This window comes from Festucalex cinctus, chromosome 17 (genome assembly GCF_051991245.1).
Source record: "Festucalex cinctus isolate MCC-2025b chromosome 17, RoL_Fcin_1.0, whole genome shotgun sequence".
NCBI classification, from domain to species: Eukaryota; Metazoa; Chordata; class Actinopteri; order Syngnathiformes; family Syngnathidae; genus Festucalex; species Festucalex cinctus.
The window spans coordinates 2,464,965-2,489,936 of record NC_135427.1 but is presented as its reverse complement, the minus strand read 5'-3'; the positions used below and the strand labels follow the sequence as shown (position 1 = coordinate 2,489,936).

At 44.0% G+C, this 24,972-nt stretch overlaps 1 protein-coding gene, 1 long non-coding RNA gene and 2 other non-coding genes across 4 annotated transcripts in view; 1 reads left to right on the top strand and 3 right to left on the bottom strand.

Annotated features, from left to right (window-relative positions):
* The window catches only part of LOC144005166 (cytohesin-3-like), a 33,603-nt gene extending 9,325 nt beyond the window's left edge, over window positions 1-24,278 (top strand). The window contains exons 2-13 of the mRNA XM_077503159.1: window positions 2,973-3,055; window positions 4,200-4,264; window positions 4,439-4,505; window positions 4,638-4,756; window positions 6,863-6,943; window positions 7,034-7,146; window positions 8,633-8,781; window positions 8,885-8,996; window positions 11,916-11,992; window positions 20,309-20,380; window positions 20,463-20,617; window positions 22,533-24,278. Of these exons, the coding sequence (XP_077359285.1) occupies window positions 2,973-3,055; window positions 4,200-4,264; window positions 4,439-4,505; window positions 4,638-4,756; window positions 6,863-6,943; window positions 7,034-7,146; window positions 8,633-8,781; window positions 8,885-8,996; window positions 11,916-11,992; window positions 20,309-20,380; window positions 20,463-20,617; window positions 22,533-22,605 (1,166 nt within the window). The 3' untranslated portion in view covers window positions 22,606-24,278. The remainder of the gene's footprint in view (window positions 1-2,972; window positions 3,056-4,199; window positions 4,265-4,438; window positions 4,506-4,637; window positions 4,757-6,862; window positions 6,944-7,033; window positions 7,147-8,632; window positions 8,782-8,884; window positions 8,997-11,915; window positions 11,993-20,308; window positions 20,381-20,462; window positions 20,618-22,532) is intronic.
* On the bottom strand, window positions 7,021-23,517 carry LOC144005167 (uncharacterized). Its single transcript, XR_013279517.1, has 3 exons — window positions 23,440-23,517; window positions 19,990-20,083; window positions 7,021-7,156 (listed from the first exon to the last, which is right to left on the bottom strand). It is a non-coding gene; the product is annotated as an uncharacterized LOC144005167 (long non-coding RNA).
* Window positions 12,113-12,185, bottom strand: trnav-uac (transfer RNA valine (anticodon UAC)). The gene has a single exon. It is a non-coding gene; the product is annotated as a tRNA-Val (tRNA).
* On the bottom strand, window positions 12,835-12,907 carry trnav-uac (transfer RNA valine (anticodon UAC)). Its single transcript has one exon. It is a non-coding gene; the product is annotated as a tRNA-Val (tRNA).
* Window positions 24,279-24,972: the final 694 nt, after the last annotated feature.

Below are 24,972 nucleotides of genomic sequence, written 5' to 3'. Positions count from 1 at the left end.
GGCTTTATTAATGCTGTTTAATCAGTTATCTGGATTTTTTTTCTGCTTAACATCGGAATCGGCCTCAAAAAATGTATATCTGTCTGCCCCTATTAACTAAAAAAAAAACAAACAAAAAAACAAAAACAAAAAAACCTTGTGCGTCAAATCATCTTTCCCCATTGAAATGAATGGAAATGACATGCTGGCATGGATAGGTGAACAAATACATTTTTTGGTTGTAACTATAATAATATTCAAACCAATTAAGTGAAATTGAAATTCCTGCATGATTCCAGCTGTTGGCTTTGAAGGCAAGTTAAGAAAGTGAAGATTTGGGTGCATTCATTTAAATGAAAGCAGTTAAAGCCGGTGGGTGGTTTCGTTGGGGAACAGTTGTTCGCTTCGGGTGCACAGAGAGGCAGGGGATTTACTCCTAAAAGTAGATTTAGGGGGATTTGTTTTTGGGGGGCTTGCGGGTGAGATTACGATGGGAGCCTCTTGTGTGGTTGGACACATGATGGATGTTAAATCTTCTGGGCTCTCTCAACCCACTGTTACAGTGCAGCCGAAAAAGTATACTTTTTATGTTACAGGTATATAATTGTTTAGGTAATAATTGTATTTTTTATTGAAAATTACACACAACAACATCATTTTGAGGGACAAAAATGTGGTATAAATTTTAGCAGGTTATCAATATAATAGGCCTGTATTGGCGGTATTGTTATTCCCGTGCCTTCTTCTCCGCTTCCTGAAGAAACCCAATTAAGAAATGAGTCATGGAAGGTCACTAATGTAAGTGTGTTAATAATGGAATTGGCAGACCACCTCTGCAGAAAAGCCCCTCCACCATTTCCAAACAAGATTACCCACTGGCGTAAAGATGTGAGTGCTGATTGTACAGTCGAGTTTATGAGTTTGGAGAGACCAATAAGATTCGGGCATGAGAGGCCTGGCCTGGGTTGGAGGATAATGGAAGCAGTCGGATAATAATGGCGGTGGTCTTTTATGGCATGGAGCAATGTCTACCATTCATTAGATTTGGAATGAATCAAGATTGTAATCATGCGTGTTGTGCTGTTGTCGTGAGTAGACATTAGCTCATTAGCTAATGTAGGGCCTCCGGGATGCCTGTTCTTTGCACATCGTTAGTATAAATAATCGCCAAGACATGCGTTTTCATGTTTTGTTTGGTATTTTGCTATTGATTACTAATATAATTTATATTTCTGCCGAAATGAATGTTTTCCACGACACACAAAATGTTACGTGAGCTCACTATAGACAACGAAATACATTCACGAGACATCTTGTCATGAACAAGATGCAAGCGAGGACACAAATGCAACACTCAAAGACAGTTAAAGGCGGGGTCTTCTGTTTTCACTCAGGAAAACGCACTATATAAATACAGGATGTATACCCATGAACTCCTTTTCAATCTACACCTCTGGGCTTTTGTTAATGTGTGGTGGTGATTTTTTCCTACCCCCCCCCAGCCTATATTTTGCCATTTTGTGTTTGTTTTGTCAACAGCGGGACGTTTCTGTGGATAGACAGTTGTTTACCCCTCCAGCCAATCACAGCGCGAGGGGTGGCGGGGGAGGGGGAGGGGGGGTTGAATTTGTCGGCTGAATGACGTCACTCCAGCAGCAACTTGACAGCATGCACTGATTTTTTTTTTCATTGTGTGAGTGAGTGAGTGAGTGAGTGAGTGAGTGAGTGAGTGAGTGAGTGAGTGAAAAAAAAAACAAGCAAACAAAACTGCCTTAGCAATGCCTCTGCTAACTTAACTTAACTTGGCCTGATGATTAGCATCTATAGTTGCTGTTTATATCTCAAGTGACCCCAAACAATTCAACGATACTGTATGTCAAGTATCTGCCTGATTGAATTGACCAGGCCAGAAACGTCTGCACAAAGTTGGAGCAGAAAACCCCCACATAAAACTACAAGCAGCATTGAAAGTTTTTTGATTATGATCCCTTAATTGCCTTTTAATATCCTCCACACTTGTAGTATAGTTGCACAAGTGCCGGCGGTAACAACCACTAATTAACATCTCTATTTTCCTTCCCTCTGTCGTGGTGCTTTGACAGCAGATGGGAATAAAACGAATCATGGCCCCCAAAGTTAAGATGTGTTAAACGCAGGTCCCACACAGGAAATCCCGCAGCTGTTGAAACCCCCCGCAGTTTCCCTGACTCTAAACACAGCGTTTCAGGAATACGGTCAATGAGGTCATTGAAATGTGTGGCAACTCTTCTCCTAACAAGCTGTCAAAGTAAAAGTGGGATGAATGCTTTCCTCTGAGCTGAGTGACCTTGTTTTACTTATCTTGAGGGAGTGATGAAAACTGGTGATTTTTTTTTCTCTTTTTTTCAATATCAGCTCCCTCCGCAACATGTAGGCGATATTAGCCCTGCGGAGAGATTTGTACCACGTTAGCCTAATGAAGCAAGATCAAACATACTTAATGTGCCTTAGTAGGATGGATTGAGATAAAGAAGTGACTCGTCCGTTCTGCTTTCTCCTGGAGCTGGCAGTTAAATCGCAGAATCCAGTGTCGTGGAAAGCTAATCTGGATTGGTTTTATTAATAGAATTATCCCTTGGGCCAAGTGGAGAAGGACGAGTGGGCCAAGTCACTTTGAAGTGGATTAATTAAAACCCGTTCTCTCTTTCTCGAGTTAATTAAGAGTGAATACATCGCCTGGCGACGCGCCTCGCTCCATCTAAACGAGGTGAAACAGTCAGTGAAGCAGCAACGATCGGCAGCAAAACACGTTTTTTTTTGTTTTTTTTTCATGTTTTCCTGATCATTCGCAGCTACGAGGTGCCAGATTGGATTCTTTTATTTCCCTCGACTTCATGCAATCCCTCCATTTGCCTTTTGATCTTGGTGTGTTGTCGCTCGTGTGCACTGGAGGATGTGAACTGTGTACAAATGAGTGTGCGCTTATGCTGTGTTTTCTCCATCATGTGTTTCAGTTCCTGAGGATCTCTCCCTGGAGGAGAGGGGTGAACTGTGCAACATCCGGCGCAGGAAAAGAGAGCTACTCGACGACATTGAGGTGTGTGTGTGAAACTCTACAACAGCTTACATTATTGTTGCAACAGGTCACGAATTCGATTGTGGTCTAGTACAAGAGCTGTACAATATCTACAAAGATAACACACTAAAAAATACTGAGTAAATTGATGAGTAGCTGTGGATTTTGAGCAGATTGGGGTAGTTTTACCCAAGGTTGGGATTTTTGATCCAGCAGATTGGGTCAAAGATTGGATTTGGGCGGTCTGAAGGGCCAAAGCTGGTCAACAGTTGGTGTATTGACATTGAAGTGAAATAATGGAACATTCTTAGAGAACATTTGTGGCAGTTGGAGGGCTCAGTAGGTCAACTGCTGATGTTGGGCACAGGGATCGGGCTTCAAGTCCTGCACCCTTAAAACTGCTTGGTCAAAAATAACACAATTTTAAATAAATAAATAAAAAACAAATTGGACCGACCTGCTACACAGAATTTACTCAGTCCCTTCTAAACTAGCTATTTGACCCAATTTGGATTACTTTTGACCCAACAGTGTTATTAACTCATTCACTGTCAGCCATTTTCACTGAAGCAACTGCCTTCGCTCCCGGCTGTTTTACTGGATTTTGACTGATTTTGCAAGGCCCACATGATATTGCTATAAAAACATGGAACCTACCAAAAGAAAGATTAGAGTCTCTTCTTCTCTTCTCTTCATCAGGAAAAAAAGTATATTTCTATCTTTTTCTGTTTTGCAGCAATTAGCATTAGAAATAGTTAAGTTTCATAATTTTTGAAAAATCTGTTTAGAACTGTGGGGAAATTAGCACGTTTGCAACATGGCCCTGGTTGATCTCTTATACTCTGCTGCCATCTGCTGGCCGTTTTTGAAATTGCTACCATTGCTTCACCCGTTCTCTGCAGTTCAGAGGCTGTATCAAAGTATTCTGTATGCTCTAGCATAAAAAAACATATAAATACGTCTTTGGGACCCTTAAAACATTTAAAATAGAAAGAATTGAAATGTTTTTGGGAGCAAATGAGTTAATTGAACATTACAGTGTCCCCACAGCTACATGTCTTTCGTATAAGTTAATTTGCCCAATAAAAGTACAATAGTATGAATTTGCCTCATTTATTTTCAAATGATGTCGCAACTCATCTGCATCAATATTTCCGTTACGCAGAGGTTGAAGTTTGAGATCGCCGAAGTCATGACAGAAATTGAGCAGCTGACGTGTGTTGGTGAGAGGTAAGATTGCGCAAGACGAGGTCATCTTTCACATTTGTTTGAATTGTGTCAGTATTTGAGCGTGCTTGGTAAGGATCAAGTTTCCATTTCGGTTATTGTAACTATAGTTATATTAGAGTTGTACGCTATTAGCGCCACCTTTTTGCTAACTGTCCATGTCAACAACTCTTCCAGTAAAACATCCCAGAGAAACAAACAGATCGCAATGGGCAGGAAGAAATTCAACATGGACCCTAAAAAGGTACATTTCTTCTTCTTGTTCTTCACTGTCCGCACCTTTTCATCTTCCTCACAGCCTCCAGTGAACCTTGAAGTGGTTCATGTTAGCTCTTTGAGAGGGACTCACCCCTTTCTTCCCCCTGCCTCTCTCCAGGGAATCCAGTTCCTACTGGAGAACGACCTTCTTCAGCACACTCCAGAAGATATTGCCCAGTTCCTTTATAAAGGCGAGGGTCTCAACAAGACCGTCATTGGAGACTACCTCGGCGAACGGTGAGACGGAGTATCTAGCTCTGTAGCTTACTTGAGGCTTATACTTTGCTCCAATGGTCTCGTCTCAACAGTTTCTACGGACTGACTGTATATAAACGTGGACATAGCAAAAGTGCTTGTACCAGTTTGCCTTTGGCAAATTTGACTGGTGCCATCTTGTTATTTTTCATTTTTGGAAAGAGTCCCAAAGGGGTAGAATTGACAAGGGTGCAGATAGGTCGCCATGGTAGCCACTTTACAAGGGCACCACACACTTTTATCATCTTATAGTTTTACAGTAAGGATTCGGGTTCGAGTCCAAGCTCCGGTCTTCCTGGGTGGAGTTTGCATGTTCTCCCCGTGCCCGCGTGGGTCTTCTCCGGGTACTCCGGTCTCCTCCCGCGTTCCAAAGACATGCATGGCAGGTTAATTGGGCGCTCCGAATTGTCCCTAGGTGTGCTTGTGAGTGTGGGTGGTTGTTTGTCTCTGTGTGCCCTGCGATTGGTTGGCAACCAGTCCAGGGTGTCCCCCGCCTACTGCCCAGAGCCAGCTGAGATAGGCGCCAGCAGCCCCCGCGACCCTTGTGAGGAGTAAGAGGTCAAGAAAATGGATGGATGGATGGTTTTAACAGTACTCCAAATGGGATACAAAAATAACATCGGTTTCCTGATTCCATTATGCAATCCGCAATAAAATGGGATTAAAAACTAGATATATGACGACAGTATTTTTTTGGTGGACAAACAATCAATACATAGCTATCAGACCTACAGTATCATCTTTCCTTCGGTCCAAGCAAAACCTCACACCCAGCCTGTTTGTCTGAGTTGAGACAATAAAACGCACGTTTGATAATAGTCTGTGGCGACCCAACCAGGGGGGCCACTGGTTGCCAAAACGCTTCATTCATGGGCCTTCATCAAAGGGGCCACCTACCATACAAAAAGCAGAATGTGGCTTGACACACTCTAATTATCAGTAATTGGGCTTTTGCATGGGGTGGAAACCTATCATTACACGCTGAGGAGGGGAAACAGCAGGGAAACAGACGCCACAACACACGGAAACTCAGTATACTAAGAGGCATGAGAAAATAAATGCAATCAATTTCAAATAATGGATTAAATAATCACATGGATGGGGGACTCTTAATTGGCGCAATCAAGACCTTTATAGACTTTATATTGATATTTCATATAACATTCTTTAGACTCGCAAAGGAGATAATGGGGTTCAAACATTCCCCTCCAAAAACAAGTCGGCAATTAATCAGCTGATTTTTCTCTCTTTGTAATAAAGTTATAAAAATAGATGCCTGTAACAACTCCCACAAAATATTTCCAATTTACATTGTTCAAAATTCAACTAGCTTAAAAAATTCATGCCTCCCGGGGTATATATCGTCTGATTCCACATTACTTACAGTATTTGCACAATTTAACATTGAATATAAACTTTTCCCCATTCATTTTCAATGGGACAGACATTTAACTTTTTCTAAGTACCACTTTCCACACCCACTTCCATACATGTAACTTATCATTACCAGGTGTCTGATACTGCTCGGTGGCACCATTGGTAAAGTGCATTGTCCAGTAACCCGAAGGTTACAATTTCATAATTTATCTCTCAATTTACTTCATAATGATTCCACATGCATTCAAATCTTAGCATTCAGTTATTAGCATTCAGCTTTCAGCATTCCCGCACAATTTCTCCAGAGATTGCACTTAGTCTAGTTGAAGAATGTTATTGTATCAGAACTTATCAGAAGATAAAACTCTGGCTCACGAAAAGACGGTGGAGGATCGTGTAAGCCGGGGACAGGTTTCACCGCAGAACCCACCGACGGCCCAACAAACAAACCGCACTATGTGTGGTTTTGGGCTTAGCTGTTTTTCATCAGTCTGGCACATGCGCCGTATGCCTTCAGGGGGTTGGAAATGCAAAGCGCAGGCCAGCAGTTTAAATTGCTTCCACACGCCAACCTCTCAGCATCTTGTGCGAATAAATTAGTAATCACGACAGGAATGCTGAGGGAAGGCCCATTTCAACACCTGTTTAACTCGGTCGCGTACGGTTTGCGCTTTTGTTTTCCGACATGGAATGTGTCTGCTCGTTCACCAGGGATGACTTCAACATCAAGGTGCTGCAAGCTTTTGTGGAGCTGCACGAGTTTGCTGACCTCAACCTCGTCCAAGCGCTACGGTCAGCGGAAAAAAAAAAATGTCGTTGAACACATCCTGACAGCTCGCGACGCTAGCGGAATCAGCCCCTTACTTCCTGTTGGCCTTCCAGGCAGTTCCTGTGGAGTTTCCGTTTGCCAGGTGAAGCTCAGAAGATCGACCGCATGATGGAGGCCTTTGCGTCGCGCTATTGCCAGTGCAACCCTGGGGTCTTCCAGTCCACAGGTCAGACACACTGCAGTTGCAAGCAAAACGTGAATGTATGTGAACCCTTTGGAACGACCTGGATTTCTTCATAAATTGGTCACAATGTGAGATGAAATTGAGCCAACTCAAGACTTTATCAAAATATAAGATAAAATCATTGTGAATACTTTCTGGATACTTTCAGTCCAATATGCTGCAAAAACTGACAACAGGACTATGAGCAAACACCATTTAGACCACATTTACAACAGCCAGCTGCAAGAGTTGCTGTAACTAAGGCTCAATAAGGATCAAGCAGATTTAAGTAACATCACACAACATCACATCTCCGTGCGGCAGATGAGCAAAGAGCCGCTACATCCATTATTCACAAAGACACAACCTGGCGGAGTGAGAACACAGTCTGGTGACTAACACAGTAACAACAACACACTAGTGAATATTTCAAGATGTTTTATAGAGGGAAAGAGGCTGGTTGTGCATACATGAGGAAGCAAAGCAGAGGAAAGTTGAGCGTTACATATATTAGGCATAGCAATACATAATGTGTATTTGCATGTCTTCATTGGGGTTTGGATTTATAATAACAAACGTGCATCTATCTATCTATCTGGGCAGAACCCTAATTCTGAATTATTTCATCCTCCTTTATGCCATTACCCAAATTATAGTACATCACTTTACATCCAGTACTAAAAAGGCTGTAATACAGAAAGACTATGATACACTTGACTGGTTTCCGACTTGCGATAGACCCGATTGGTGCCGATATTCGGCATTTTGACAAATATCGTCCCTTTAAAAATCTGATGGCTGATAAAAGATCTAATCTAAAACAGTGTTAACCTCAGGAAGCTTCATTTTCAGTTTGTGATTGTTTGAAATTGTAACAAAGGTAATAAGTAAAAATTTCACATTTCAGATATTTCAAAATGTTGGAAAACTTTATTGACTTGATAATTAAATACGGCACTATTAAGTTTTCATTTAAGTTTTCAAAGGCACAAAGATTATCCTGGGAACGCCCTGAACTTTTTGTTAGAATTTCAAAACAAGTCTACCTGCTAATTAAAGCACACTTGTCAAGATCCGGTCCTCGGGGGCCTGAGTCCTGCATGTTTTTGAGATTTCTCTACTCCAACACACCCGATTTAATGATCAGGATCATTATCAGGCTCCTGCAGAGCTTGCTGATGAGCTTAAATATGAATCAGCTGTGTTGAACTTGAATGTGGGGAAACCTCAAAAACATACAGGACTCAGGACCTTGAGGATGGGACTTTGACACCACTGAATTAAAGAATTAAAAAAAAAAAAAAAACATTTTGCAAATATGAAAAGTTGTTCAATACGTTCAAAAACTGTAATTTCTATTTTTTTTTTTTATTTCTCACCAATATTTGTGTGAATATCGGCTTAAAATATCGGTTAGCAACTACTTCGCTACTAATACTAATAATTGGTAGCGCCTTGAAAAAACACATTGGTTTAATCTCAATTTCAGACACTTGCTACGTGCTGTCATTTGCGATCATCATGCTGAACACCAGCCTGCATAACCCCAACGTCAGAGACAAGCCCCCCGTGGAGCGTTTCATCTCCATGAACAGGGGGATCAACGAAGGAGGAGACTTGCCAGAGGAACTTCTCAGGGTGAGGATTTGTTGGTGTGCGACGGTGGCCTCCCTTTGTCATAAATGAACCTTTTCATCGCAGTTTTCTAACTCTGATGAACAGCCCTTGCCTTTTTCTGCAGAACCTTTACGACAGCATCAAAAACGAGCCATTCAAAATCCCGGAAGATGACGGCAATGATCTGACGCACACGTTCTTCAACCCCGACAGAGAAGGCTGGCTTTTAAAGCTTGGTATGTAAAAATGTTCGGACAATTTGACCTGATAACAAAGATGATTGGAAACTATTACGAGCGGTATTATTAACTCATTCACTCCCAGCCATTTTTACAGAAACAATCCCCTTCGTTCCCGGCTGTTTTACTTGATTTTGACCGATTTTACAAGGCACACAGAATATTGTGTTCTATTGCTAAAAAAAACTGGAACCTACCAAAAGAAAGATTCAAATATCTTCTTTCATCGGGAAAAAAAAATGTATATTTATATCTGTTTCCGTTTTGCAGCAATTAGCATTCAAGGGATGCCACAAACGACTATTTTGCTAGTCGACTAATCACCAACAGTAGTCGCTCTTAGTCGACTAATCGGATCCCATTGCCAGACTCCTTAAATAATTGCTCAAAGTCGACGAGCGGTTAAGGCAGTTTTGGAAGAAAAAAACAAATATAAGGCTGATATATAGTATGTAAAACTGACTAGTCGACGATTTAAATTAGCCGTCAACTCTTTTGGTCGTCGACGTAGTCACGACTAGTCGACTAATCTTGGCAGCCCTATTAGCATTACAATATAGCTAAGTTTCATCATTATACACCAATCTACAGTATTTAGAATTCAGAGTAGTAGAGATTTTTTTCAACATGGCCCTGGTTGATGTCCTTTGCTCTGCTGCCACCTGCTGGCCGTTTGTGTAATAACTACGATTTCTTCAACCGTTCTTTGCAGGTGAGAGGCTGCATCAAAGCCTTCTGTATGCTCTAGCATAAATAAAACATAAAAAACGTATAAACACGTCTTTGGGACACTTAAAATATTTAAAATAGAACGTATTTATACGTTTTTGGGAGCAAATGAGTTAAAGTCTACATTAAAAAAAAAAAGGGACAAAGGGTCTTCTGGTTGGGGCATCTCATCTTTTTTTACGATTAGAGACCACCCCACTTGTCAGAACATGTTTTAGAAAATGGACTTGTGGGGAATGTGTGCCCACTGCTGTGTCGCTGCTCATGTAGAGAAATAATGGAGACCTTCTCCCCTTTTTATTATCCTCCCTCTCTGGTCCTGCCCTGCTGGCCTCACTAACTCCCAGCACTCCACTCCACCACCTCCCTCTGCATTCTCTGGCTCTGGCTTTTCAGTCCCCGGCCAGCAGCGCTTGCCAGATCAGCAAGTTAGGCCGCGCTTTTTTTCCCCATCACTGAATTCCATTTTCATTTGAACTGCATCAGAGGGTCCCGCCGCTTGGTTTGGGATTGTTTTGGATGAATGAATGAATGGCTCCGTTTTCCTGTCACTTGCGCCTGTTCAGTACGATAAATACGATCACGGCGCGGGATAGCAGGACTGAGCGTCCTGCTGTGTTTCAATTTATCGGCGAGTGTCCTGTGACAACCAGTAGATTGCAGTTATTCACACTCAACAGTTGTCAACTGCCACCAAAATTGGATTCATAATAAAAAAGTGAAAGGCTACAATGCAAATACATTTCAACCATAATTCATACGAAACATGCTGCATTTCCACGTTTTCGTTGATCTTGTGCAACCAACAACCAGGGCAGACTTTTACTCATATTAATAATGCTGATTTCACACCGCTGTCGAAAAATCTGGGTCAAGTGAACATTACATATTGATTACATCAGTTTAACGGCTGCTTGGTTGCAGTCTGCGGCAGACATGTTACAGACTGTGCATTGTGCTAAGCCATAATGTTGTTTTGTATTATGCAGGTTAATTACATGACTGAATATCCACTAATCCAAATAATCTACTTCTGTTAGACGATGCAGGCAGATGGCGGGATTGTGTCTTGACAAAAGGATATTTTTAAGAGGAAAAATGCAACTCAGCGCTTTTGCCTCCAAGTCCTTTCCATTATATAACGATTATTTGCCAGCTTGACTTGTATATTAAAAATACATGGCTGCTTTTTTATGTGATCAGAACTACAACCATTGACCTTAGTGTGCTATCACACACTAAAAAAATGCAATTCATATATAGTACATTATATTAGAACATTTCAGTATAATTAATGTGTGAGAGGATTTCAGTTGTGAGCATGAGTGTGCGCATTCTAGTACATTATATGAGAACATTTCATTATGAATTGTGAAAGAATTTTAATATGTGTGAAAGGATTCAGTATATTATTAAAAATTTAGAAATGTTAGAATTTTAATATATGAGTGTATTTCAGAATGGAATGTGAGATATGAATATGTATATTACATCGGAGCCATTCAGTATAATGTGAGATCATTCTAAAATAGGAAAGCATTTCATTATGAGAGAATATCAGTGTAGTGTGTGACAGCATTTCAATGGCATATGAGAACATTTTGTAAAAATTGTGAGAGCATTCAGTATATTAAATTAAAAGCATCACAATGTATATTTTAAAAGAACATTTTAGTATGAGTGTGTGAGTATTTCTGTATGTTGTGTGAGAGCATTCAAATATATTAATTTCCCCATATTATAGAAAGCATTTCAGTGTGATGTGTGAGCATTTCTACATAAAATATGAGACTATTTCAGTATCTTAAATTGAGAATTTCAAATATGAGAGTATTTCAATATGTGGGAGCATTTAATTTTATTATATGAGATGAGAGTATTTCAGCACATCATATGAGAGTATTTCATCCATTCATATGAAATCATTTTAGTATGATATGTGAGCAGTGAGCACACATGTTAAATGATAGCATTTAAGTGAGATGAGAGCATTTCAGTGTATTAGAGCATTTCAGGTATTTCATGTTTGAGAGGATTTCAGTTATGTATGGGTTAGTGTTTCATCATAATATGTGAGAGGATTTCATCAGTTTGTGTGAGAGGTAATCGTGACTTGTGTCCCGGGTGATCTACTCAGCTGGAGTTCATACTCGAACCCTTGAACTTGTTTTTTTTCACTGTGTGCAGGTGGCAGGGTGAAGACGTGGAAGAGGAGGTGGTTCATCCTTACTGACAACTGCCTGTATTACTTTGAATACACAACCGTAAGTATACAGTATATGCTATATGTGACTCTGTATGTACAGGATTTAGCTATGGGCAAATGTCTGTGCTCAAGTGTCATATCACATTTGATTATTAAAATGATGAGTTGCAAAAGTGATTGGTTCCACTGGGGATCGAACCCAGGACCTTCTGCGTGTAAAGCAGACGTGCTAACCACTACACTACGGAACCAGATGAAAAGATAAAAGACGGCAGACGCTGTAAACTCATTTACACATTCACTATAGCAAAGCTACAATGATTAAGATAGCAATTAACACACTTCTCGAACATCAATTACACCACGTTTTCCTATTTATCAAGAGGGATGTAACGACATCCAAACATCACGCTAGGATATCACGATATGACGCTCACAATACGATATCACTATATTGTGGGGAGGTTAGTGATATTAAAAAAAAAAGGTCACAATATTAAAAAATATATATATATACATTACAGCAATGCATATAAACCACCTACAATCTCTAATAACACGTAATATTGAGACACTTACTTGCTAGTGCACGCACACATTAAGTTACTCCACTTATTGACTTGCTTCACAAGTATAGTATGTTTCCCTTCATCTGGCCAATAGCATGGATTTTAAACATAGAAGGGCCAAAACATCCCTTATGAAAATTAAAGTGCACTAAGAAAACAAGCCACTAGAGGGTGTTAGAACTGCACAAATGGAAATCAACCTGACTTTTTTAACAGATGCGCTGCTGTTTAATATCGTGACATGACAACAACGATATTGTGGTAGCTTTAATATTGAAATATTATCGCCATTATCGTTACATCATGAAAAACACAATCTGTAACAAAGGGATGGTTCCACTGGGGATCGAACCCAGGACCTTCTGCGTGTAAAGCAGACGTGATGACCACTACACTATAGAACCACATGACATCAAACCCACAATTAGTTGTTCACTTGTCCTATTCAGTGCAGCGGTATATTAAAAAAATGCATAAATAAATAGCTGACATGTAGTGTCAGGTCAGAAGGTTTTGTTTTTTTTTGCCTCCCAGCTTGGCTCTCTGACCGAAATGAACCTCACGCCAACATCAGTCCTCATGGGAAACATCTGTATGCTACACATCACACATCTGGGCCCGCGCAAAGTGCTTCAACCTGCTGAATGTCACTACACACTCAGCATTGTGTGAACAACCCCCTAACACGGACACACATACACACTCCCCTTCCTGTGCCCCCTCATTAGTAGCAAGATGACATGAAGGATGGAGGGCTCCTCCTCAAGGTCCGCACATACACACACACACACACAAACATCTGGCCCTATTGCTATAATGGTGCACGAGCAGGAGGCTAGAGAGCATAACGTTACGTCTCCCTGGGGCGCTGTCCCCTACGTGACCAGGATGAACAAGAAAAATACTCGAATCGCCACCTCGAGGTCTTGCATCGACAAATGAGAAATTTGTACAACCAATTTATTCGTATAGTGACACAGTGAATTTAATTCAAAGTAAATTACACATCTTGATACACACAGTGTTGTGTATACAAGCAAAAATAGAACTCAGTAGACCTAATTGTACATCCATGTGTTGTTTTATTTGGTATTTCCTGTATATTGTTGTTGGCACGCCCATTTTAATCAGCACAAACAATGTTTGTTTGTTTTTTGCCCCAGAGAAAACAAGGTGGTTTTCTTTACATATGAAAAAGTAGTTTTTTGGGGGGGGATTTTTTTTGTTTTTGTTAAATCTTTAATATGGTTCGTATTGGCACTTTATTGGAATATTTTTTTCTGACAAATATATTTTAACGAATCTATCTGTGAAAGAACAAAATTTTTGTAGTTATTTTTTTGCATGTAAAACGAAAGTTACAACTGTAACTACGGTTCTATGAGTCCCGGACGACCGCCAGAAGGCGGTGCTTTAAGCACTGAATGTTCCTTTCGCGCATGCGCAGTTCGAGTAATGCATACCAAATTAGTCACCTGTGACCCCTGGGTGACCCTAGAAGGGTATAAGTTCCGGTGTCACCCAAGGTTCGTTTCCTACGGAATCTTCTCGCGTGAACACGAGGATTCCGAGCGACAGGACGCCCTGGCGGTCGTCCGGGACTCATAGAACCGTAGTTACAGTTGTAACTTTCGTTCTATTTCGTCCCTCCCGACCGCCAGAAGGCGGTGCTTTAAGCACTGAATGACTAATACCGGCGTAGTCGCGAGGGATCTCAGACACAAACCTCACTGAGAAGCCCTAACAGGACCCAAGATCACGCCAAGCGGATGGGGAGAGGCGACATCCACGCTATAAAACCTGGAGAAGGTGCAAGGCGTCGCCCATGAGGCAGCAGCACAGATATCCTCCAGGGAAACACCCCTCAGGGCGGCCCAAGACGTGGCAACGCTCCTGGTGGAGTGACAGCGCACCCCTGACGGCAGGGGGCGGCCAGACAGCGGGTAGGAATGGTGAATGGCATCCACGACCCAGTGAGACAAGCGCTGCTTGGAGAGAGAGCGGAGCCCTTGGTAGGACCACCATAAACAAAAAGCTGGGCAGACGTACAAATGTCCGCCGTAGCGTCAATGTAACACTGCAAGGCTCTCACCGGACACAAGAGCTCCGGCCTGTCCCCGCCATCAGCAGGAGTGGGTACATAACGTTTAAGCCGTAGAGGCTGGTTAGAACGAGAGCCAGACAACACCTTGGGAATGAAGGCAGTGTTCGGCCACAGAGTGACGCCGGCGCCATCCGGGTGCCATCGCAGGCATTCAGGGCTAACCGATAAAGCGTGTAGGTCGCTGACGCGCTTGGCGGAGGCAACGGTGAGCAAGAGTGCAGTCTTGCGCGACACCCACAGAAGGTCCGCCCCCGCCAGGGGCTCGAAGGGAGGCCTGCACAGGCCGTCCAGCACCAACTGCAGATCCCACGCCGGAACCCGAGGAGCCGGGCGGGGACGAAGACGCAGAGCCCCTCTGAGGAACAAGGACACCAGCTCATGGCGCCCCACGGAGCCGCCATCAGCACCAACATGCCGGGCAGAAATAGCTGCCACATACACCTTCAGAGTCGACTGAGACCTGCCCTTATACAGGAGGGACTGCAAGAAATCCAGGATGGTGGGGATGGAACACGAAACAGGGTCCACCCCGCGTTCTCCGCACCACGCCACAAACAACTTTCACCTGTTGGCATACTGTAGCCGAGTGGACGGTGCCCTCGCATTAAGAATGGTCCGCGTGACAGACTCTGTACAGCCGGTCAGCAGCGGTTGGGGCCCCTCAGTGGCCAAACACACCAGCGAAGGCGCCGAGGGTCGGGATGCCAAACCCGACCTCCCTGTTGAGACAACAGGTCCTCCCTGTCGGGGAGACGCCACGGCTCGCCGGAGCAGAGTTGACGGAGCAGGGGGAACCACGTCCGGGCCGGCCAGAAGGGGGCCACCAGCAATAGCGTGTGCCCCTCCTGAAGAACTCTCTGAAGCGTCAGCAATAACAGAGGGAGCGGCGGAAAGGCGTAGAGAAGGCACTCTGGCCACGGCTGCGCCAGTGCATCCAGACCGAGAGGGCTGGTGGCCTCGCTCAGGGAAAACCAAAGTGGGCAGTGGGTCGAGTCCTTGGAGGCAAAGAGATCGACCTCCGCCGTGCCGAAGCTGCTCCAAATCATGCGCACCACCTCTGGGTGGAGGCGCCACTCTCCCGGAGGAGGACCCCGACGGGAGAGAGAGCCCGCGAGCTGGTTCCGAACCCCCGGCAGATAGGTGGCCCGTAGACTGGCCAGACGGGGAGCAGCCCACCTGAGAAGGTGCTGGGAAGTCTCCAACAGACGGGCGGACCTGATGCCGCCCCGATGGTTTATGTGAAACACGGTCGTGGTGTTGTCCGACCGTATGAGAACATGCCGTCCGCTCAGGTATGGCAAGAAGTGCATGAGTGCCAAGTGCACCGCCCGAAGCTCCAGCACATTGATGTGATCGACCCTGTCGCGCACAGACCAACTTCCCTGAGCCGTCCTGTGCTGCCAGACAGCACCCCAGCCCGTGAGGCTGGCATCCGTGGTGACTGTTTCGCGGCGGGCCGGGACCACACCCAGCGGGACGCCGCTCAATAGAAAAGCCCTCTCCTTCCAAGGTGCCAGGGCGAGGAGGCACCGACGGGACGCCCTGAGCCTCCGGTGGCGGTGTCACTTGGCGTCCAAGTGGAAGCCGTTCAGCCACCTCTGTAGTGGGCGCAGTGTCAGCAGACCCAACGGTGTCGAGGTGCGATGGGGACGTGGAAGTAGGCGTCCTTCATGTCTATAGACGTGAACCACTCCCCCTGGGCGAGCGACTGCAAGACGTCGTTCGTGGTTAGCATGTGGAATGGCAATACCTTGAGATGTTTGTTGAGCCCCCTCAGGTCCAGTATCGGTCGGTATCCACCGGTCTTCTTTGGGACAAGGAATTACGTCGAATAGAAGCCCCCGGGCTGTGCCAGGGGGTCCACGGCCTCGATCGCGTCCTTGGCCAGGAGGGCGGACAGCTCCTGGTCCAGAGCTGAGGCTTTTGCCGGGTCGGCGATGAGCGTCACCCTGACCCGACAGGAAGCAGGAGGCCGGCGTCGGAATTGCAGCTCGTACCCGTGTGTCAAGATGGAGACCACCCATGGGTCCGAGGCACGAGCAGCCCAGTAACTGAGCTGCTGGTGGGAAAAATGTCCGACGGCCGGCCCCAAGGCCTCAGTCCCTGGCCCTCCGGCCCCTAGGGGCCCAAGAGGGACGGCGGGTGGGGCCTGCAGCCCGTGGTTGCCCTGAAGGCAAGCGGGCGGAGGAGCGAAAGTCCTCGGCGGGCCTCTGCGGGGGTCGCCGGGTGCCATAAGCCTCGGCAGGCCAGGGCTGAGGAAAGCGATGAAAAGCAGAGCGTGCCCCAGGCCTACCCTGTTGGGGAGGCAGGGCCCTATTGAGGCTGGAAAGCTGCTTCCTGGTCTCATGAGCCTTAACCGTCCTTTCCAGTGCACCCACAGCGGCAGAACCAAAAAGCTCCCCCGGCTCCACAGGAACACCACGGAGGGCCCTCCTAGAGGCCTCCGACAAGGGGGACTGCGCTAGCCACACCTGGCGGCGCGCCTGCACTAGGAAGGACATGAGTCGGCCGTGTTCCCTAGTCATGAGGGCAAAAGCCTGGAGGGCTGCATCACTGAAGGACACAGCAGCCTCCACGCTGTCCGCTTGCAGAGATGTAGATAGAGCAAGCATGAGGTGAGCCAAAGTGTTCCCAATGCGACCAGCACGTGCACCAGCGCCATAGGCCCGTGTGAGAAGGTCGTCAGTCACACGACATTGGGGTCGAGGACATCGCACAGATGGCCGAAGGGTCTCCTCCGGGGACACAATGAGGGATGCGACAGCTGGCTCCACAGCAGGCATCCGGTCCAAGCCAACACTAGCAGCATCGTGCATCGATGCTAAATCACGGCCATCAGCCGAAGGGCGGGAGAGAGCCCCAGGATCCCTCCAGCAAGCATGCAGTTCCCGCAGATAGTCCTCAGATGCGGGGACAGAAAAGGCCGAGGAAGGGCGCCTGCGCCGGAAGAAAGCGCTCTCAGACGCCGATTGAGCCTGTGGAGGCACCTCCAAATGCAGGAGGTCCAAGGCATTGCGCAGGACAGCCCGTATAGAACCATCCCCCGCCTCACTGGACGAACTCTGAGCGGACGCTGGAGAGTTTGGTCCCAAAACCACAGACCCCGGGTCACGGTCGTCGTCATGAAAAAAGGAAGCCGAAGCTGCCAAGGAAATGGCGTCCTCCTCAGGAGGAAGCACTGGCATGGGCGGGGTGGATGGTCGCGGCATGGGCAGGGCAGGTGGTCCCGGCCCCCCCGTAAGTGTGGGAGGGTGACGGTCCTGCAGAAGAGATCTCACCTCTGCCAGTTCAGCCTGAAGGTGCCCAACCTCCGAAGCGAGTCGTCGCTGCGCCGCCCTTTTCCTGGTGGGGGCATGTACAGCAGAGCACACACCGAGACGTTTCCGGCGCCTCTGTTGGGAGGACGACAGATGACCCAGTGGACTGGGGTCACTGACACCAGGACTGCGGGCCCGGACATCACCGGTACGGTCAGAAACAAGACACCTCGGGCAGCGATCGTCCAGGACATCGGAGGCCTCAAAGAGAATACCACAGTCCACGCAGCAACGGGAGTCCTCCATTGTGAACACAAAGAGGCCCAAACAGCGATGAGCGGGAAGCTGAGGGAAAGGGGCGCGAGCGCCACCTGCACAGCAGACCCACACCGAGCAGCCGACGCGTGGGTCGGGGCAAACAGTAAGCCGGTAAAGCAGCGATAAGCCGAGGGAAGGGGGCGCGAACGCCACCTGCACAGCAGACGCACACCGAGCAGCCGACGGAGGGCGGGGGCAGACAGCCAGTTGTCAATAGTAGCGATAAGCTGAGGGAAGGCGCGCGAACGCCACCTGCGCAGCAGACGCACACGGAGCGGCCGACGGGCGGGAGGGGCAGACAGCAGTCACGAAAGCGTCGACAAGCTGAGAGAAGGGGCGCGAACGCCACCTGCACAGCTGAAGCCAGGTGCGCACCGCAGGCGGGACACGCACAAAAGTAAGTAAGACAAACAATCGAGCGAGAAGCGCGACGCCGTAAGCTGGGAGCGGGGACGCTGACGCTGCCCTCACCAGCAAAGGCACAAAAAGAAAAGCAACAACCAAACGGCAACACCGTCGGAGAAAGCGGCGCTAATAAACCGAGAGAAGCGCTAACGCTGCCAAAGCCAGCGGAGGAAAAAATAGGGTAAACCACGAGCCGTGGTAGCCAGGGCGCTAACGCGAGGCTAGCCACACAAAAACTCAAAACACCGCAGTAAACGCGGAAATTAGACGGCAAAGTAGACAAGTAGTCAATAACCTTACCCCACGGGAGGTTAGAATACACGACCACGTCGGGTCACGAACGAAGGAAAGAAAAACACCGTCGCCGCAGCCTTTGGAGGGCGAACAACGCAGCTCCGACCGATCCGGTCACAAGGCTCCAAGCGGCGCGGTCAAGAGGATAAATACAAATCCCAATTCTTACACTCTTCGAAAATGTGTCGTATGCATACGCCACGCGAGAAGAAAAGAGGAAACGAACCTTGGGTGACACCGGAACTTATACCCTTCTAGGGTCACCCAGGGGTCACAGGTGACTAATTTGGTATGCATTACTCGAACTGCGCATGCGCGAAAGGAACATTCAGTGCTTAAAGCACCGCCTTCTGGCGGTCGGGAGGGACGAAATAGAACTTGCATTTTATTAGGTTGGGGTTAAAAGAAAACACACACAACTACAACAAAAAAATCGACATTTTTTTTTCTGAGGAAAAAAAAACAAGAATTTTCTTTATTTTTGAGGGGGGGGCTTTTTTTTCCCTCCAGAAAAAAAAATGTAGATTTTATTGTTATGCTTTTGTTGTTGCTCAGAATGAAAATGGCCATTTTTTTTAGATACAAAAAAAAAAAAAATATTCAGAAGGAAAAGGTGCAATTTTTTTCTCTCCAAAAATATTCAATGAGGAGAAAAACAACAGACTTGAAGAAGAAAATAAAAGTGCGATATTTGTCGGTTAGATGGCACCAAAGTGCTACTTTTGTATCCTCAAATAATAATAATAATAATAATAATAATAATAAGAAAAAAAATAATAAATTATATTTAAAGGCACATTTCTTGGCACTCAAGGACACCGTACAGTGTATTAAGAGAGAGAGCAAAAAAAATAAAATAAGTGAGTTTAGGGTGTGGAAAAGCAGAATGTCATTTAAGTATTTAAGTAAATCACTTCAACAGTTAATTGGCTACAAGATGCCACTAGATAAGAGCAAAATAATATAGTGGTACATCGACTTGTGATTTTTTTTTAATGTATTTATTTATTTATTTTTTAGATACGAGCCATCACTCGGCCCAAATGTTTTGTCTTTAGTTGCAACGAAAACATTTGGAGTGTGAGATGGCGGCAGAAAATTCACTTACCTCACTTCTCGACAAGCAGCAGTTTGGCAGTTAGTGAACAATTCTCCGAAAAAAGAACTTCGGGCTGTTGGTTGCCACTTTCAGTTGAATTCTACTGTGGAATTAAGCACAAAACAACAAGAATTAAACGTTGTCACTGTATTAAATAAACCACTTTATCTTACAAAAGTCCACTAGCTTAATGCTAACACACAATGCAAAACACCATAGACGGGCTTCATGTATTTTACTTTCTAAATCATGATGCATTAACTGTTTAGTTTTTTGCATTCTATTTAATTGTTATTGCTGGCTAGGTAACGCCGATGTTTCTTTCCAGGATAAAGAGCCACGTGGGATTATCCCATTGGAGAACCTGAGCATCCGAGAAGTGGATGAGCCCAGGAAACCGGTAAAGACGCATCCAATTTCTTACATTTTCTTACGTTGAGACCGATTTTCATACGATCTTGGCTTTTTGACACGTCCACTAGAACTGCTTTGAGCTCTACAACCCCAACCACAAAGGCCAGGTCATCAAGGCCTGCAAAACAGAAGCGGACGGGCGCGTAGTGGAGGGCAACCACGTGGTTTACAGGATATCGGCCCCCACACCCGAGGAGAAGGAGGAATGGATCAAATCCATCAAGTGAGCGCGGCTGTGTTTGTGCGGATCCATTTACAACGAGGGGGCACTTAGCCACATCCCATGTGTCGGCTTCTCATGGGTGACCTTGGCGATGAGCTGACACATACGTGTGCGTGTGTGTGTGGCACGAATAACTAATACAAAGACACAATGGAAACACACGTGCACGCTGGTGACCGACCAGGAGTCTGTTTCTCACACTTCTATGCAGATAACACACCGAGTTGACTTCTGCTTTGTCGGATAAGCTCACTTCCCTTTGATTAGTTCAAGCAAACACACACACGTGCACACGCAAGTGGGCTTGATATCAGGAGCGGTTTGAGTTATGTGCGACATTCGATTTGGAAACTGTACAGACGGGCCAGATTGTTCGTAGATGGTTAATTTTAATTTGATTAACTCATTTGCTCCCAAATCCCAAAGGGATCAATAAAGTCAAGTCTAAGTCTAAGTCTAAAAATACGTATGAATACGTTCTATTTTAAATATCCTCCTGACTACAAGCAATTCAAATTTGTCCTCTGTAGTGGACCTTTTTTAAACCTGAATATCTCCCACCCAGTGCATACGATTGGATTAACTCCTTTTGTAGTCTATAGAGGACATTCGGAGCTTTCCAATGAAACCAAATGTGTAGGGGTGGGGCTTTTCTACCTTTGGTTGCATCATGAAAGAAAATGGCTTCCCTCAGTGCAAGCACTTTTTAGGGAAGGGGAAAAGTAAGTGTATAGCACTTTATTTAACAAATTTAGGCATTAAATGTTGTTAGCATGTTTTCTCTAAGACTCTTAAGAACACATTAAAGTATTGTTTGAATTATTTTTAACTGTATTTGAGCCTAGCATTTAAATTTAAACAAAATGTCCTCTGTAGTGGACACATCATAGCTTAAAACTAAAAACTTTTGGGGGGGGGTTCAAAAAATTCTTTTGCAGTATTCCAGTTACCTCACAAAGATTGGGAAACATAAAAAATAAATATGATTGGACAATATTTTTTTTCCTGGTAGTCAGGAGGATATAACCAAAGACATATGTATACGTTTTTTTTATGCTAGAGCATACAGAAGGCTTTGGTGCAGCCTCTGAACTGATTAAAATTCTTGAAGCAATGGTAGTTATTACAAAAACGGTCAGCAGGTGGGAGCAGAGTATAAGAGATCAACCAGGGCCATGTTGCAACAACCTCTTTTGCCCACTGTTTTAAACAGATTTGTGAATAATGATGAAACTTAGCTATATTCTATTGCTAATTGCAAAAACGGATAGAAATATATTATTTTTTTTCCTGATGAAAGAAGAGACTCTCATCTTTCTTTTGGTAGGTTCCATAGCAATAGAACACAATATTCTGTGGGCCTTGCAAAATCAGTCAAAATCCAGTCAAACAGCTGGAAGCGAATGGGAGTTAGTGAAAATGGCTGCTGGGAGTGAATGAGTTAATAAAATGATTCATGTTATTTATGGATGAATGGATGAAATGGGGTTCGAATCTAAGCTCTGGCCTTCCTATGTTGAGTTTGCATGCTTGTGTGGGTTTTTCCAAAGTACTCCGACTCACCCTAATGTGACCCAATTGAGTACAAGTGCAATATAGAAAATGGATGGATGGCATTTCAGGACTCTAAATTTTATTACGGACACCCTGTGTGCTCTCATGGTGCTACAATCCACTTAGCATTGACGTGTATGTAAATGAAACCAGTGCAATTTTTGTACAAGTGTTAGGGTACGCCAAAGATGGAAGTTTCACCTTCACAAAGCACAAACGCCGCAAAGGAAGGTCAGAGCAGAATAAAACATTCTATTACATTAATACAACTCTTGCAGTGGTGCCTATTTTTTTTAACAGAGTTTTTATATTAGATATATCATTAGGTTGCTCAGTAATGTTTTCTCTCCAATCTTCCCAGAGCAAGCATCAGCAGAGATCCATTCTATGACATGTTGGCCACCAGGAAGAGGAGGATAGCCAATAAGAAATAACGAAAGGCTATTTTTATTTTTTCAACGTATCTCCTTTGCATCACTGCCACGTCTGAGGGCAGCAGAATCAAACTTTCACCTGTGGATCAGCTCTGCGTTGAAAGCAATGAACATTTTGATGGGACACGTCTGGAAAGACTTTGGCTCCCTCTGGAGGATATTATATGTACTTCATTCAGCTGGGTACCATTCTCAACAATCATCTCCTGTCCTGATGGGAAGCTTCTAAAGCTAATTAATCAGCTGGTCTGATTTGTATATGCAAAACGCACTGATTTGCTCGTAGCTAAAGACAAACACGCAACCCTAATACACTCAAAAAGATTAGGGATATTGATATTTTGGTGAAATGTTAGGATGGACCTAAAAACACGACAGTGGTGCGTTACGATACGAGTAACGCAGACATAAGTTGAGGTGCTGTAACTTGTAACATTTTAAACAATATCATTTGGATACAAGTGTGTATATTATTTATCCTCGTCGTAAAATGACTAATTTTGAGGGTGGGTGCACACATAACCGTTTTTGTTCCAATTTTTGCCCCTTCTCGACCAAGGACGAAAAACGCTCCACTAAGATGTCTTTGGTCGAGGCTGACAATCTTCAATATTAAACGTGTTCAATATTTACGGCCAAAAATCTTAATGTAATGAAAGCCGACTACCTGTACTCTCGAGCTAGTTTGACTCAGTCTACTGTGACGTAGTGCAACGTAGTCATAGAGGCGGCGGTACTGTGTGTCCTCTCTACCCAATATATTCTTTTTTTAATTCAAAAGTGATATCCCCAGACGTCAGAAAGTGTTTACAAAGCAAGTTTTGTTTTTCTTACCGACACTTTTTCAGTTAACACTTGGCATGGGCAACTATCGGCTCATACCCGGAAGTGCCTGCAAGCTCGACCTCACGTTTGAAACATCACGCGTGATCACGCGAGAGGTGTGCCCACACACAAAAAGACCAAAACATTTAAATGAGTGATTATGAGTCTCTTTGTGAGGGTGTGTCAAAAATCTAAATAAATAAAAAGGCAAATTAAGATTAAAGAGCATTTTAGGTCCACTCTGAAATTCCACCTTAAAGCCGAATACGTACTGTACCTTATTTTTTTTGTGATAGTGTACAGTATTTCATTTGTGAAAAATACATATTCCCATTATAGGAATATTGGTTAGCAGATTGGGAATAATTTGCACTACTGTATTACTATTATTTGGTGTCTTTTGAGTAGCAACACCAGCTGCAGAAACACATTTGATCCATCTTTGTGATCATTTCTTTTGTAATTTATTTCCTTATTTTAACAAAATCACCAATTTACAATCTGCATGTATATAACGTACATATATTTTGTTTTTATGTATTTTGCAAGTATAAGTGGCCATTCGTTGTTCAACACTTTACAATCATGGAGATGTGTCTAAACATTAAAGATGCAAAATGATGGTGGGAGTTTTACAAAAACAAAACAATATATTCCAAGATTTGGAAAAAAAAAAAGTATTCGACCACTGAGCAGTTCTTTGGTTGTTTTCATGTTTGTTTGTTGTTGTTTTATGACGAGAAGTTTGAACAGAAGGTTGCAAGCTTGCATTGATTTAAGTGCTTCTTTACTGTATGGTGTACACATGGATATAACAATCTATTTGGTAAAAAATACTTTTTTTTTTAACCGGGGGGGGGGGTTGAATTCAGCACTTCCATCACTTTCCAGCCATCCGAGTGCAGCTTTTCCACACACAAAGACAACAGTACAATTTCTGACATTAACAAAATGTATTTTAAGGCATTTACCTTGTACAATGTATAAATGCTGACATGCTAAATTAAATGAATACAAGTTTTCAACTTCTATCAAAGAGTTGCAAAACAAAAAACAATCCGTACTCATTGCTGACTGTAATCCAGAGAATATGAGCAGAATTAACAAATTTGTCTAAAAACAAATAAAGCAAAACAACATCTATTTATAGTCCTGATACAGGAGTTTACATTATATATATATATATATATATATATATATATATATATATATATATATATATATATATATATATATACACACACACACACACACATATATATGTGTGTGTGTGTATAAAAGTGATAGTACAGTTCAAAAATTAAATTCACAGTATTCCTTATGATGCTAGAAGACGCAAACTGAATTTTGTCCCCCCTCCCCATTTAGAACTGCAATTACATAATCTTTTTTCCGGTTTCGTTCAGACAGAGAGTGAGCTGAAAGAAAGACAGAAAGGAATGACTCGGAGAACAGAAACAAGTACTAGAGTGTTTAGAAAAAGAAATGAAAACAAACGCCGGGGGAAATGTGCTCAAGTCAGTCCAGGGTATCGTGGAGGTA